This window comes from Cherax quadricarinatus, chromosome 6 (assembly GCF_038502225.1).
Source record: "Cherax quadricarinatus isolate ZL_2023a chromosome 6, ASM3850222v1, whole genome shotgun sequence".
Lineage (NCBI taxonomy): Eukaryota > Metazoa > Arthropoda > Malacostraca > Decapoda > Parastacidae > Cherax > Cherax quadricarinatus.
Genome location: NC_091297.1, coordinates 24921947 through 24937069, shown reverse-complemented (window position 1 = coordinate 24937069; position 15123 = coordinate 24921947). Strand labels below are relative to the sequence as shown.

Here is a 15123-nt window from a genome sequence, read left to right as displayed (position 1 = left end):
TCGATGTTCTTCTCTGCAAAGCTGACCACGAACTTCGTTTTAAAGTCTATCGAAAACCCACCAACCAAAACGATCTTCTCCACTTCTACTCTCACCACGACACCAAAACTAAACGTGGTGTAATTATAGGCTTCTTCCTGCATGCACTCAGAATCTGCAGCAATGAGTTTGGAAATAAATGATATAAAATACCGACACAATGGAAATATAAACAACGTTTCGCCCACACAGTGGGCTTTTTCAAGTCACAAACAGGTAGATCTGTTTGTGACTTGAAAAAAGCCCACTATGTGGGCGAAGCGTTGTCAATAAAGGATCACATTATACTGCATGTGTGTTTATATTTCTTTTGTGTCGGTATTTTATACCATTATTTCCAATACTGGCAGGTCCTTTATAATACCTTGAAAGTGTAACCCACGGGTACGCTTATCCAGATGCACAACAGATATGAAATTCAGACAGCTTAAGTAGTGAAGAGGTCAGGTCCTAGAGACAGGTACGTCAGTGTTTAAGTTATAGGGAAATAAAACAGGTGACCTACTTGCCTACATCAGGTTTAATTCCCTCTATGAGAATGGGCACAACAGGTGTTGCTAAAGTGATCATTCCACTGTTTTAGTATTTGTAAGTTTCACTGTAGATGATTCCACACACCTACGTTTAACCTTATCGTTTTGTTGGAGCACTAAGTCAGTTTTATCTCACTCCGTTAAATGTGACTGGAATATTTACTTCAACAAACCATGTACGGAGCATTATTTTAGAACAGGAAAACTAACGTGGGCACGAAGGCCGTCTACAATCTTTTGATACACCTATCTCATACATCTCACCTCTGTTCTCAACTGTATTTTGTGTCGACGTTAGGTTTCCAGTTTGCAACCAATATACTCATCTTCCAATCAAATCTAACTGTTCCCATTATCCGTGACTTGTATGAGGCTTACGACTTAAGCGCTTTCCAACAATAATAATAATAATAATAACAACAACAATAATTTTACGACGGTGAAACACTTCACTTGCATAGGAATATTATATTCATTGACGTGACCCTGATAGACTAGTGAGCACACATAAGAGTTGAGGCGGATTATACCAAGCAGTGTTTGTGCCTCCTCAGGGGAGGAGCTGGCCGCTATGCAGCATCACAACACCTCTACTCTTGGAGCTTTGCCTTGCACCGTGCTGGCCAGCCTGCTGGCGACGGTGACGGTGTTGTTGCAGTGCTACTGGTCAGGGAGTCTAGTGCGGTTGCTGCTGCCTCTCCCTCACCAACTCCCTCAGCCGCGCCCTCACCCTCTCCCTCAGCCTCGAGTATGGAGACCTTCCACGCTTCTCTCTCAGACTCTCGCCGTTAGCTGAGAAGACAATGGACTCTGAGAGACGGACAAGACGCAGGAGTGCTGACGTCAACTCTTTCCAGGTGAGCGAAGGTAAACAGTTTGTGTACTCACCTATATATACTCACCTAGATGTGGTTGCAGGCTTCGAGTTACAGCTCTTCACTAGTCGCTACTATGTCACTCACCCTGCTCCATGAGCTTTATCATATCTTTTCTTAGAGCTATATATAGTTCTTGCCTGTGTGTGTGTGTGTGTGTGTGTGTGTGTGTGTGTGTGTGTGTGTGTGTGTACTCACCTAGAAGCAGGACTGCTGACGTCAACTCTTTCCAGGTGAGCGAAGGTAAACAGTTCCTGTGTGTGGTGTACGTGTGTATGTGTGTGTGTGTGTGTGTGTGTGTGTGTGTGTGTGTGTGTGTGTGTGAGTGTGAGTGTGTGAGTGTGTGAGTGTGTGAGTGTGAGTGTGTGTGTGTGTGGTGTACTCACCTATTTGTGGTTACAGGGGTCGAGTCATAGCTCCTGGCCCCGCCTCTTCGCTGATTGCTACTAGGTCCTCTCTCTCCCTGCTCCATGAGCTTTATCATACCTCGCCTTAAAACGATGTATGGTTCCCGCCTCCACGACGTCACTTTCTAGGCTATTCCACGGCCTGACTACTCTATGACTGAAGAAATACTTCCTAACATCCCTTTGATTCATCTGAGTCTTCAACTTCCAATTGTGACCTCTTGTGTCTGTGTCCTCCTTGTCTATTCCGCGGAGTATTTTATATGTCGTTATCATGTCTCCCCTGACCCTCCTGTCCTCCAGTGTCGTCAGGCCGATTTCCCTCAACCTTTCTTCGTAGGACAATCCCCTTAGCTCTTGGACTAGTCTTGTTGCAAACCTTTGCACTTTCTCTAATTTCTTGACGTGCTTGACTAGGTGTGGATTCCAAACTGGTGCTGCGTACTCCAGTATGGGCCTGACGTAAATGGTATACAGAGTCTTGAACGAATCCTTACTGAGATATCGGAACGCTATCCGAAGGTCTGCCAGACGCCCGTATGCTGCAGCAGTTATCTGATTGATGTGCGCCTCAGGAGATATGCTCGGTGTTATACTCACCCCCACATCTTTTTCCTTGAGTGTGGTTTGCAGTCTTTGGGGATCTAAACTATATTGTGTCTGCGGTCTTCTTTGCCCATTCCCCAATCTTCATGACTTTGCATTTGGCAGGGTTAAACTCAAGGAGCCAGTTGCTGGACCAGGCTTGTAGCCTGTCCAGGTCTCTTTGTAGTCCTGCCTGATCCTCATCTGATTTGATTCTTCTCATTAACTTCACATCATCTGCAAACAAGGACACTTCTGAGTCTATCCCTTCCGTTATGTCATTCACATATACCAAGAACAGCACAGGTCCTAGGACTAACCCCTGTGGAACCCCGCTTGTCACAGGCGCCCACTCTGACACCTCATCACGTACCATGACTCGTTGTTGCCTCCCTGTAAGGTATTCTCTTATCCTTTGCAGTGCCTTTCCTGTTATATGTGCCTGATCCTCTAGCTTTTGCAGTAACCTCTTGTGAGGAACTGCGTCGATGGCCTTCTTGCAGTCCAAAAAAATGCAGTCGATCCACCCCTCTCTCTCTTGTCTTACTTCTGTCACCTTGTCATAAAACTCCAGTAGGTTTGTGACACATGATTTTCCTTCCCTGAAACGGTGCTGTTTGTCAATTATACACTTGCTTCTTTCCAGGTGCTCCACCACTCTCCTCCTGATGATCTTCTCCATGACTTTGCATACTATGCACGTTAGTGATACAGTTCTGTAGTTCAGTGCCTCATGTCTGTCTCCCTTTTTAAAAATTGGGACTACATTTGCCATCTTCCATAACTCAGGGAGTTGCCCAGTTTCAAATGTGTTGAAGATCTTTATTAATGGCACACACAATATCTCTGCTCCCTCTTTAAGGACCCATGGAGAGATGTTGTCTAGTCCCACCGCCTATGAGGTGTCAAGTTCGCATAGCAGCTTCTTCACCTCCTCCTTGGTTATATGTACCTCATCCAGCACTTGCTGGTGTACCCCCCTGTTCTGGTTTCCACTGTAAATACTTCTTTAAATCTCGTGTTGAGCTAATGACATACCTCTCGGTCGTTTCTTGTGAAGTCCCCATTACCCTTCCTCAGTCTGATTACCTGGTTCTTGACTGTTGTTTTCCTCCTGATGTGGCTATACAACAGCTTTGGGCCAGACTTGACTTTCGATGCTATGTCATTTTCATATTGTTGCTGAGCCTCCCTTCTTATCTGTGCATATTCGTTCTCTGTCTTCTGTACCTTTTCCATTCTCTAGTACACCTAGTTTTTGCCTCCCTACACCTTTGGGTGAACCAAGGACTCGTTCTGTTCTTCCCATTATTTCTGTTTCCCTTGGGAACCTCTCCTCTGCCTCCTTGCATTTTGTTGTCACATAGTCCATCATTTCTTTTACTGGTTTTCCTGTCAGTTCCCTCTCCCACTGAATGTCTTGCAGGAAGTTCCTCATGTCTGAGTAGTTCCCTCTTTTGTAGTTTGTTTTTTCCCACCCTATTCCTGCTACTCTCTCCACTTGGAGCTCAACTATGTAGTCGAAGCAGAGAACCACATGATCACTAGCTCCCAGGGGCCTTTCATACATGATATCCTCTATGTCCAAACTACTCAAGGTGAATACAAGGTCCAGTCTTGCTGGTTCATCCTCTCCTCTCTCTCTGGTAGTGTCTCTAACATGTTGATGCATGAGGTTTTCCAGTACCACATCCATCATCTTGGCTCTCCATGTTTCAGGACCCCCATGGGGCTCCAGGTTTTCCCAATCTTCTTGTGATTGAAATCACCCATAACTAGTAACTTTGCTCCCCCAATGTGTGCTCTCCTGGCCACCTCGGCTAGTGTGTCGACCATTGCTCTGTTGCTCTCATCGTATTCTTCTCTTGGCCTCCTGCAGTTCTGTGGTGGGTTGTACATTACTGCAATTATCACCTTATGTCCCTCAGACTGGATTGTTCCTACTAAGAGGTCCCTTTCGCCCGTGCCATCCATTCCTTCCATTTTCTCGAAACCCCACTGGGTTTTAATGAGCAGTGCAACTCCTCCTCCCCCTCTCCTCCCTCTGTCTTTCCTGAGGATTTGATATCCAGATGGAAAGATTGAATCTGTTATTTTTCTGGTGAGTTTTGTTTCTGTGAGTGCTATTATGTCTGGGGATGTCTCCTTGATTCTTTCATGCCACTCCTCATATTTATTTGTTATTCCATCTGCATTTGTATACCACACCTTCAACTTCTTTTCTAAGACTGTGGTCTGGGCGGTATATTGGGGTTGGGGAAGTAGGAGACCTGAAAAGGAACTATGGGTGGTTGCTGTGGGGGTGGAGTTTGTAATGCAGTGGGTGGGGGCATTGGATATGGCATGGGTGTTTTGGTTTAGTGTGTTTGGTTGCACTGAGGTTGACCTGGTTGGGGGGCTTCTATAGGAAGTTGTGAGGGGGGCTGTATTTGATCTTCTTCCTGTGTCTGGGATCTCCTGTCTGTCTCCTCCATCCCCTCTCTTTCCTCCTTTCGCCTTTGTACCACCTCTCTGTTGTGTTCTGTCGCAGACGAGATATACCTTCCTGTATGCCGGCATGTCCCTTAATCGTGCTTTCTCCTGCAGGATCCTGTTCCGAGTCGATTCTACCTTGAAGGTCACTTTCACTGGCTGGGTTCTTTTTTTTGCAAACCCCCCTATTCTCCGAAAATTTTCCAGCTGGGTCATGTCTTCTCCTATTGCTTTTAATTGTTTTCCCCCTTGTTTTCTTGCTTCATACGTTTCCCCTTCAGCTTCTTGGAGCCCATACTCAAAGACTGACCTCTCCCTTTCATTCTCCCACTGCATATCCTTGTGTATCCACTCATTCAATTTAATTTCCTCCATTGCAGCTTTCCTTTCTTCAGTTTCACTAGTGTACTTGGGCTCATTGGCCTGTCATTTTCCCTTCTCGGCTTTCCCTGGGCTCTGCTGTGGTATGTTAGGGCCTCCACATATAGCTTAGCTTTTTCATTTACTACAGTCTCCTCTGATAGAGCTTCTACATGCAGTTTTGCTCCTTCTTTCCCTACAGTCCCCTTATTTGTGACTGAGGTAGCAGTCTCTGATGTCAATCCCAAAGTGTTCTTTAATTCAGATTTTTCAGTTCCTCTTCTAAACTCTGTATCCTAGCCTCTGCTGCTTTGACTTGCACCTCCCACTTCCTGCTTTCCATATCTATCCTCTCTTCCATTCTCATGCTAAGTTCTTCTAGTTTCTTTTCCCATTCATGTTCCCTTTTTATGAGCTCTGCTGCCCAATCTTCCTTTGCAGATTCCTCCTCCTGTCCCTTGGTTTTCCTTCCTGCTCTCTGGCAACCCATTTTTGTTTTATTTTGATTGCCTCAGAGTGGAAAACCTATGTAATTCTGTGTGTTAGGTTAGTAGTGTGTTTGTCAGAGTGTGGGGGGGGGAAGGTAGAGGAGGAACTGTGGCTATGTGGGAAAGGGGTGGGGAGGGGGATTTAGGGGGAATATGGGGAGTGGGAAGGAGGGAGAAGCAAGTGGGTGATTGGGAGAAGGAGAGGGGGGAGGAGGGAGTGGTGGGGAGGGGAATGGTGAAAGAGGGAGGGGAGGGATCAGGGGAAGGAGTGAGAGGTAGGTGGGGGAGGGGGAGGTATGTGTGAGTCTGTATGAGTGTGTGTGTGTGTGTGTGTGTGTGTGTGTGTGTGTGTGTGTGTGTGTGTGTGTAATTATGAGTGGAATTATGTGTGGGTTTGTGTGTCTGAAAAGTAGGTGGGTTTGTGTGTCTGAAAAGTAGGTGAATTGTGCGTTGGAGTGTAATGTGGAATCTCAGTGGTCGCTTGTGATCACAACCTCTTGTGACCTGACCCCCACCCTCCTGGGACTTGACGCACACCTACTTACAATGTTGCCCTTTATGCTTGTCCTGCCACCTAGCTTATAGTAACTTACTAGCCTTTTTCAATGGATTACTAATTGCTATTCCTTATTAAATACTTGAGTGCCTATTCTTTATCGCGCAATGAGAGTTGGACCATTCACAATCAGCTTGGTGTGTGTGTGTGTGTGTGTACTCACCTAATTGTGGTTGCAGGGGTTGATACTCAGCTCTTGACCCCGCCTCTTCACTGAACGCTACTAGATCCTGTGTGTAAGTATAAGAACATAAGAGAGAAGGAACACTGCAACAGACCTACTGGTCTATGCGAGGCAGGTCCAATTCGCCCACCGACTACTGATGCCTTACTGACCTAGTGACCTAAGCTCACTGACCGTCTGACCTCATTGACCTAGTGAGGTCAGACACCTCACTTAAGGGAGGACCAAAGCATCCGACCTAGTAGCACAAGCTAGTTAGGTCCAACTCTCACCCACCCACACCCACTTATGTATTTATCCAACCTATTTTTAAAACTACACAACGTCTTAGCGTCTATGACGGTACTCGGGAAATGTTCCACTCATCTACTACTCTGTTACCAAACCAGTGCTTTCCTATATCCTTCCTGAATCTGAATTTTTCCAATTCAAAACCATTGCTGCGAGTCCTGTCTATGTTAGATATTTTAAGCACACTATTTACATCCTCTTTATTAATTCCTGTTTTCCATTTATACACCTCAATCATATCTCCCCTAATTCTACGCCTTTCTAGAGAGTGCAGATTCAGGGCCTTCAGTCTATCCTCACGGGGAAGATTTCTGATACATGGATCAACTTTGTCATCCTTCTCTGTACGTTTCCCAGTGCATTTATATCCATTCTCTAATACGGTGACCAGAACTGTGCAGCATAATCTAAATGAGGCCTAACCAAAGATATATAGAGTTGAAGAACAACCTGAGGACTTCTATTATTTATACTTCTTGATATGAAGCCAAGGATTCTGTTAACTTTATTGCGAACACTTAGGCACTGTTGTCTTGGTTTCAGACTACTACTAACCAGAACTCCTAAATCCTTTTCGCAATCCGTAATATTAAGATCTACAATATTTAGTTTATATGTGGCATGGTTATTTTCCTATCCAACATTGAGAACTTTCCATGTGTCTATATTAAACTGCATCTGCCACATCTCCGACCACTGCATCAGTCTATTCATATCATCCTAGAATGCTCTGTCCTCATTAGAATGAATTGGATGGCCTATTTTGGTGTCACCAGTAAATTTGCTTATGTCACTTTTTATTCCCTCATCTATGTCGTTTATGAAGATTGTGAACAACAAGAGGTCCAACACTGACCCCTGTGGAACACCGTTTGTGTCGTGCCCCCATTCTGATTTCCCCCCATTTATGCAAACTCTCTGCTGCCTATTTGTCAACCTTGTCTCTACCCAGGAAAAAATTTCTCCTATTCTGTGTGCCTTAAGTTTCCTCAATAGTCTCTGATGTGGAACTCTATTAAAAGCCTTACTGAAGCCCATATACACTATTATATTCATTACCATGATCTACCTCCTCAAATACCTTAGTGAAGAAAGTTAGTAAATTCGTACGACAGGAACGCCCCTTTGTAAAATCGTGCTGAGATTCATTAATCAATTTATGCCTTTCAAGATGGCTACGAATTGCTTCGGCAATTATTGATTCCATAAATTTACCAACTATGGAAGTAATGCTTATTGGTTTATAGTTCGAAGCTAAGGACCTGTCACCTGCCTTTTAAATAGGTATTACATTTGTCATTTTCCACATGTCTGGCACTATGCCAGTTTATAGTGATATATTGAAAAGATTAGCCAAAGGTATGCTAAGTTCCTCTTTACATTCCTTTAAAACCCTTGCAAACAGTTCATCGGGGCCTGGGGATTTCTTAGGTTTTAATTTCTCTATTTGTCTGAGGACCATGTCACTAGTTACTGCAATCGTGCATAGTTTATTATCGCCCTGTTCTACATAATTATTTTTTTCTGGAATTTCGCTAGTATCTTCCTGAGTAAAAACTGAGAGGAAGTAGGTATTGAAAAGTTCACAAATTTCCTTATCACTGTCAGTGATCTGACCTGAGTTACTCTTAAGTGGGCCTATCTTATCCCTAATCTTACTTCTGCATACCTGAAAGAACCCTTTTGGGTTAGTCTTCGAATCCCTTGCAACTTTAGCCTCATAATCCCTTTTTGCTTTTCTTTTTCCTTTTTTTTTATTTCTCTCTTTAACTGAATATATTGATTTCTTAACTGCATTTCCCTCTTTTGATACGCCAATATGTACCTCTCTTTTGACCAATGCGATGTTTTAATCTATTGTTTATCCATAAGGGATCATTTTTTAAGATCTAATTTTCCTACTCTGGACAAAAGTCGTCTGGGCAGCAAGCACTGTCCTCTGAAATACGTCATATTGGCAACCAACTCTACATACCTGACAAATATTAAGGTCGTCCCAATTTAGCCCACCCAGGTAATTTCTCATAACCATGAAGTCGGGCAAGCGAAAATCTGGGACAGCGACTTGATTGCAGTTATCTGACACTTGTGCAACTCTTGGGTATCTTTATTGAGGAAACGTTTCGCCACACAGTGACTTCATCAGTCCATACAAAGGATAAACTTGAAGAACAGGAGGAGAATGAGGTAATCAGTCCCTCAACCTTGAGTCGATGTGGTCAGTCCATCAATCTTGAATAGAATACGGCATATGAGCGGAGCAGCAGCTTATAAACCGTATGGCAGGAGAGGTGCAGCAGTCGTAGGCTCATCTATCTTATTTCTTAGACTCCTGCTATTTGTATAGTAAACCTAAAGGGAGGTAGTCACTCGTTGCCCTCTACTATCTCTCTTTGCTTGTTGAACAATTGCTTTGCCTTTACTACCAACTTTATTTTGAATATTGTCTTTTAAACATATCTCTGGGGTATCCTGGTAATATCTGATGTTTTCTACCCTAATACTGCAGCCTGATTGTTTCCCACAATCACCCATACGTCTGTACTCAGTTTAAATTCCTAAATAGTCGAATTGGCTAATGCAACTACTCCAGCCCCAGAAAGATGGACCCCATCCCTTGCATACATATCATGCTTGCCATAGAATTTGTCCCAGTTATCAATGAATGGGATTGCAAGTTCCTTGCAGTACCTGTCTAGCCAGCAATTTATACCAGTTGTCCTAGACATCCATTCATTGCCCATTTCCCTTCTAGGCAAGATGCTACGTATGATTGGAATTATTTCTCCCTTAGACCTGACAACTTCTAGGGCTGACCTGTACTTATGAAACAGCTACTGTATCCTGCCCTTCCTGATGTCATTTCCACCAGCACTAAGACAGATAATTGGCTTGTTCCCATCACCTGACATAATTTTATCCAACTTGCTGACTATGTCACCAACACCAACTCATGGGAGGCACACCCTCTGTCTGACCTTCCTATCTGTTACAAAAAAGCACGGTCCATATATCATACCTGAGAATCTCCCACAATTAGAATATTCTTACGTTGATTAGCAGGGGAGTCAGTGGTACCTTTAACCTCACTAACCACTGAAGTACAATCGTCCTGGAGAACAGAGAATCGATTTCCTACCTTCACATCTTCTCTATTAACCTTCCTTATCTTCCTTCTTCCTGAACTATGAACCACTTGCCACTTAAAGCGGCTGGAACTCTTTAACTCACTGCTGGTACCCTGTTCGTCACCAGCTCCCACCATCTCACACTCACTCCAAAGCCCATCTAGGCAAAGCTTCAGCCTCCTATTTTCCTCCTGAAGAAGTAGAACCTGCTTCTTCAACACTTTAACCCGAGATTCCAAAACACTATAGCAGGCCATGGTGCTCAGTAACACCCCACGCTAATTTCGAGACAGCTTAGGACAGTGACTGCAGCATACTGATGCTGTAATGTGTGTGTTTGTGTGTGTTCTTACCTAGTTGTATTCACCTAGTTGTGGTTGAAGGGGTCGAGTCGGAGCTCCTAGCCCCTCCTCTTCACTGGCCACTACTGGGCCATTCTTCCTGCTCCATGAGCTTTATCATATCTCTTCTTAAAGCTATGTATGGATCCTGTGTGTGTGAGAGAGACTACTCACTCACCTAATTGTATTCACCTAATTGTGGTTGCAGGGGTCGAGACTCAGCTCCTGGCCCCGCCTCTTCACCGAGTGCTACTAGAGCCTCTTTCTCCCTGCTCCATGAGCTTTATCATACCTCATCTTAAACCTATGTATGGTTCCTGCCTCCACTACCTCATTTGCTAGGCTATTCCACTTCCTGACTACTCTGTGACTGAAGAAATACTTCCTAACACCTCTTTGACTCATCTGGGTCTTCAACTTCCAATTGTGACCCTTTGTTTCTCTGTCCCCTCTCTGGAACATCCTGACTCTGTCCACCTTGTCTATTCCACGCAGTATTTTGTATGTTGTTATCATGTCTCCCCTAACCCTTCTGTCCTCCAGTGTCGTCAGGCCGATTTCTCATAACCTTTCTTCATAGGACATTACCCTTAGCTCTGGAACTAACCATACCACGGGCGAGATTTGAACCCGCGGTCAGAGAGTCTCAAAACTCTGGAACTAACCTTGTCGCAAACATTTGCACTTTCTTTAATTTCTTGACGTGCTTGATCAAGTGTGGGTTCCAAACTGGTGCTGCATACTCCAGTATGGGCCTGACGTACACGGCATACAGTGTCGAGAACGATTCCTGGCAAACGTGAGAACAGCGTTCCGATACTAAGGTATCGTAACGCTTTTCTCAGGTTTGCCAGGTTTGCCTGTGTGTGTGTACTCACCTAGTTGTACTCACCTAGTTGAGGTTGCAGGGGTCGAGTCCAAGCTCCTGGCCCCGCCTCTTCACTGGTCACCACTAGGTCACTCTCCCTGAACCATGAGCTTTATCGTACCTATGCTTAAACCTATGTATGGATCCTGCCTCCACTACATCGCTTCCCAAACTATTCCACTTCCTGACTACTCTGTTGCTGAAGAAATACTTCCTAACATCCCTGTGATTCATCTGTGTCTTCAACTTCCAACTGTATCCCCTTGTTGCTGTGTCCAGTCTCTGGAACATCCTGTCTTTGTCCACCTTGTCAATTCCTCTCAGTATTTTGTAAGTCGTTATCATGTCCCCCCTATCTCTCCTGTCCTCCAGTGTCGTCAGGTTGATTTCCCTTAGCCTCTCCTCGTAGGACATACCTCTTAGCTCTGGGATTAGTCTTGTGGCAAACCTTTGCACTTTCTCTAGTTTCTTTACATGCTTGGCTAGGTGTGGGTTCCAAACTGGTGCCGCATACTCCAATATGGGCCTAACGTACACGGTGTACAGGGTCCTGAACGACTCCTTATTAAGATGTCGGAATGCTGTTCTGAGGTTTGCCAGGCGCCCATATGCTGCAGCAGTTATTTGGTTGATGTGCGCTTCAGGAGATGTGCCTGGTGTTATACTCACCAAGATCTTTTTCCTTGAGTGAGGTTTGAAGTCTCCGGCCCCCAAGACTGTACTCCGTCTGCGGTCTTCTTTGCCCTTCCCCAATCTTCATGACTTTGCACTTGGGGGGATTGAACTCCAGGAGCCAATTGCTGGACCAGGTCTGCAGCCTGTCCAGATCCCTTTGTAGTTCTGCCTGGTCTTCGACCGAATGAATTCTTCTCTTCAACTTTACGTCATCTGCAAACAGGGACACCTCAGAGTTTATTCCTTCTGTCATGTCGTTCACAAATACCAAAAACAGCACTGGTCCTAGGACTGACTCCTGTGGGACCCCGCTGGTCACAGGTGCCCACTCTGACATCTCGCCATGTACCATTACTCGCTGCTGTCTTCCTGACAAATATTCCCTGATCCATTGTAGTGCCTTCCCTGTTATCCCTGCTTGGTCCTCCAATTTTTGCACTATCTCTTGTGTGTAACTGTGTCAAACGCCTTCTTGCAGTCCAAGAAAATGCAATCCACCCACCCCTCTTTCTCTTGTTTTACTGCTGTCACCATGTCATAGAACTCCAGTAGGTTTTTGACACAGGATTTCCCGTCCCTTAAACCATGTTGGCTGCTGTTGATGAGATCATTCCTTTCTAGATGTTCCACCACTCTTCTCCTGACAATCTTCTCCATTACTTTGTATACTATACATGTCAGTGACACTGGTCTGTAGTTTAGTGCTTCATGTTTGTCTCCTTTTTTTAAAGATTGGGACTACATTTGCTGTCTTCCATGCCTCAGGCAATCATCCTGTTTCGATAGATGTATTGAATATTGTTTGTAGATGAATGGTTCAGAGAACCGACATGTTGATAAATTAGACACATGTGCAACTCTTGGGTATCTTTATTGAGGAAACGTTTCGCCACACAGTGGCTTCATCAGTCCATACAAAGGAGAATCTTGAAGAATAGGAGGAGAATGAGGTAATCAGTCCCTCAACCTAGAGTCGATGTGGTCAGTCCATCAATCTTGAATAGAATACGGCATACGTGCTGAGAAGGAGCTTATAAACCGTTGGCAGGAGAGGTGCAGCAGTCAGAGGCAGTGTAACACTTGTTCAGTGTTGAAGTAGGTCGTGCCCAAGAATTAGGCAAGCGAAGAATTCCCAAGTATTAAGATCCCAAGAAGATGCAGTGTGTGACAGGTTTGTAGATGAATGGTTCAGAGAACCATTGGGACTGATTACCTCATTCTCCTCCTATTCTTCAAGATTCTCCTTTGTATGGACTGATGAAGCCACTGTGTGGCGAAACGTTTCCTCAATAAAGATACCCAAGAGTTGCACATGTGTCTAATTTATCAACATGTCGGTTCTCTGAACCATTCATCTACAAACCTGTCAGACACTGCATCTTCTTGGGATCTTAATACTTGGGAATTCTTCGCTTGCCTAATTCTTGGGCACGACCTACTTCAACATTGAACAAGTGTTACACTGCCTCTGACTGCTGCACCTCTCCTGCCAACGGTTTATAAGCTCCTTCTCAGCACGTATGCCGTATTCTATTCAAGATTGATGGACTGACCACATCGACTCTAGGTTGAGGGACTGATTACCTCATTCTCCTCCTATTCTTCAAGATTCTCCTTTGTATGGACTGATGAAGCCACTGTGTGGCGAAACGTTTCCTCAATAAAGATACCCAAGAGTTGCACATGTGTCTAATTTATTGAATATTGTTGTTAAGGGTACACATAGCGCCTCTGCTCCCTCTCTCAGGACCCATGGAGAGAGGTTATCTGGCCCCATTGCCTTTGAGGTATCTAGCTCACTCAGAAGCCTCTTCACTTCTTCCTCGGTTGTGTGTACCGTGTCCAGCACCTGGTGATGTGCCACACCTCTCCGTCCCTCTGGAGCCCCTTCTGTCTCCTCTGTGAACACTTCTTTGAATCTCTTGTTGAGCTCCTCACATACTTCACGGTCATTTCTTGTTGTCTCTCCTCCTTCCTTCCTTAGCCTGATTACCTGGTCCTTGACTGTTTTCCTCCTGATGTGGCTGTTTAACAGCTTCGGGGCCAGATTTGGCTTTCGCTGCTATGTCGTTTTCATATTGTCATTGGGCCACCCTTCTTATCTGTGCATATTCGTTTCTGGCTCTACGACTGCTCTCCTTATTCTCTTGGGTCCTTTTCCTTCTATATTTCTTCCATTCCCTAGCACACTTGGTTTTTGCCTCCTTGCACCTTAGGGTGAACCATGGGTTCATCCTGGCTTTTTCATTATTCCTGTTTCCCTTGGGTACAAACCTCTCCTCAGCCTCCTTGCACATTGTTGCTACATACTCCATCTCATTAACTGGCTTCCCTGCCAGTTCTCTGTCCCACTGAACCTCGTTCAGGAAGTTCCTCATTCCCGTGTAGTCCCCTTTCCTGTAGTTTGGTTTCATTTATCCTGGCCTTCCTGCTTCCCTCTCCACTTGTAGCTCTACTGTGTATTCGAAGCTCAAAACCACATGATCGCTTGTCCCAAGGGGTCTTTCATATGTGATGTCCTCAATATCTGCACTGCTCAAGGTGAATACTAAGTCCAGTCTTGCTGGTTCATCCTCTCCTCTCTCTCTTGTAGTGTCCCTTACGTGTTGGTATATGAAGATTTCCAGTACCACCTCCATCATCTTAGCCCTCCATGTATCTTGGCCCCCATGTGGCTCCAATGTTGAGAATTTTGGCCTTACCTGCTGTGTTTATTATGACTATATATATAATGAACACTTAGCTGATAAATGACAGCAAGTCGTCTACACAGCCGCCCCTGCAGACGAGGTCTAGATGCTGTCGAAACCATCACAACAGTGGGCTGTCAAGAGATACAATTTGTAAGTATAAATTACCCCTAGGGGGTGTTATGTCAGCATATTTCATTCGATGATGGCTGACGAAATACTTACTTGTTTGGACTCAAAAGTCCACACCTTACTGCCGATTATAGGTTGATTACAAACTCCTTGTGACTCAAGAATTGCGCAATCCCCCGATCTACAAGAAATTCGTAACATACTTTGCTCTTTGTAACGTGAGCTATGGTGTTCTCAACACCTTCGACAGATATCGGTGACTTGATAGAAGCTGAAGTGTCCTTGGATGTCCACGTCTTCCATTGTCTAGGAAACGCACACTGGTACACTATGTTCCACAAGATTTGTCTTTATTGTTCACAATGTATCACAAGAGAAGCTGATCACACCTCTCTTATGTTTATCGTGTTTTGTGAGACACTTTGTCCACACTAACGCACGGATCATTGTTCTTTGTTGGTTATCCTGGCGTTAGTGTCACTCTTAGTAGAGTCAAAGA

The 15123-nt window shown here is 44.7% G+C and overlaps 1 protein-coding gene across 1 annotated transcript in view; it reads left to right on the top strand.

The window, feature by feature from the left end:
- Window positions 1-15123, top strand: part of LOC128692740 (protein amalgam) — a 340005-nt gene that overhangs the window by 312910 nt on the left and 11972 nt on the right. Inside the window, exon 7 of the mRNA XM_053782073.2 lies at window positions 1127-1429. Within this exon, the coding sequence (XP_053638048.1) occupies window positions 1127-1368 (242 nt within the window). The 3' untranslated portion in view covers window positions 1369-1429. The remainder of the gene's footprint in view (window positions 1-1126; window positions 1430-15123) is intronic.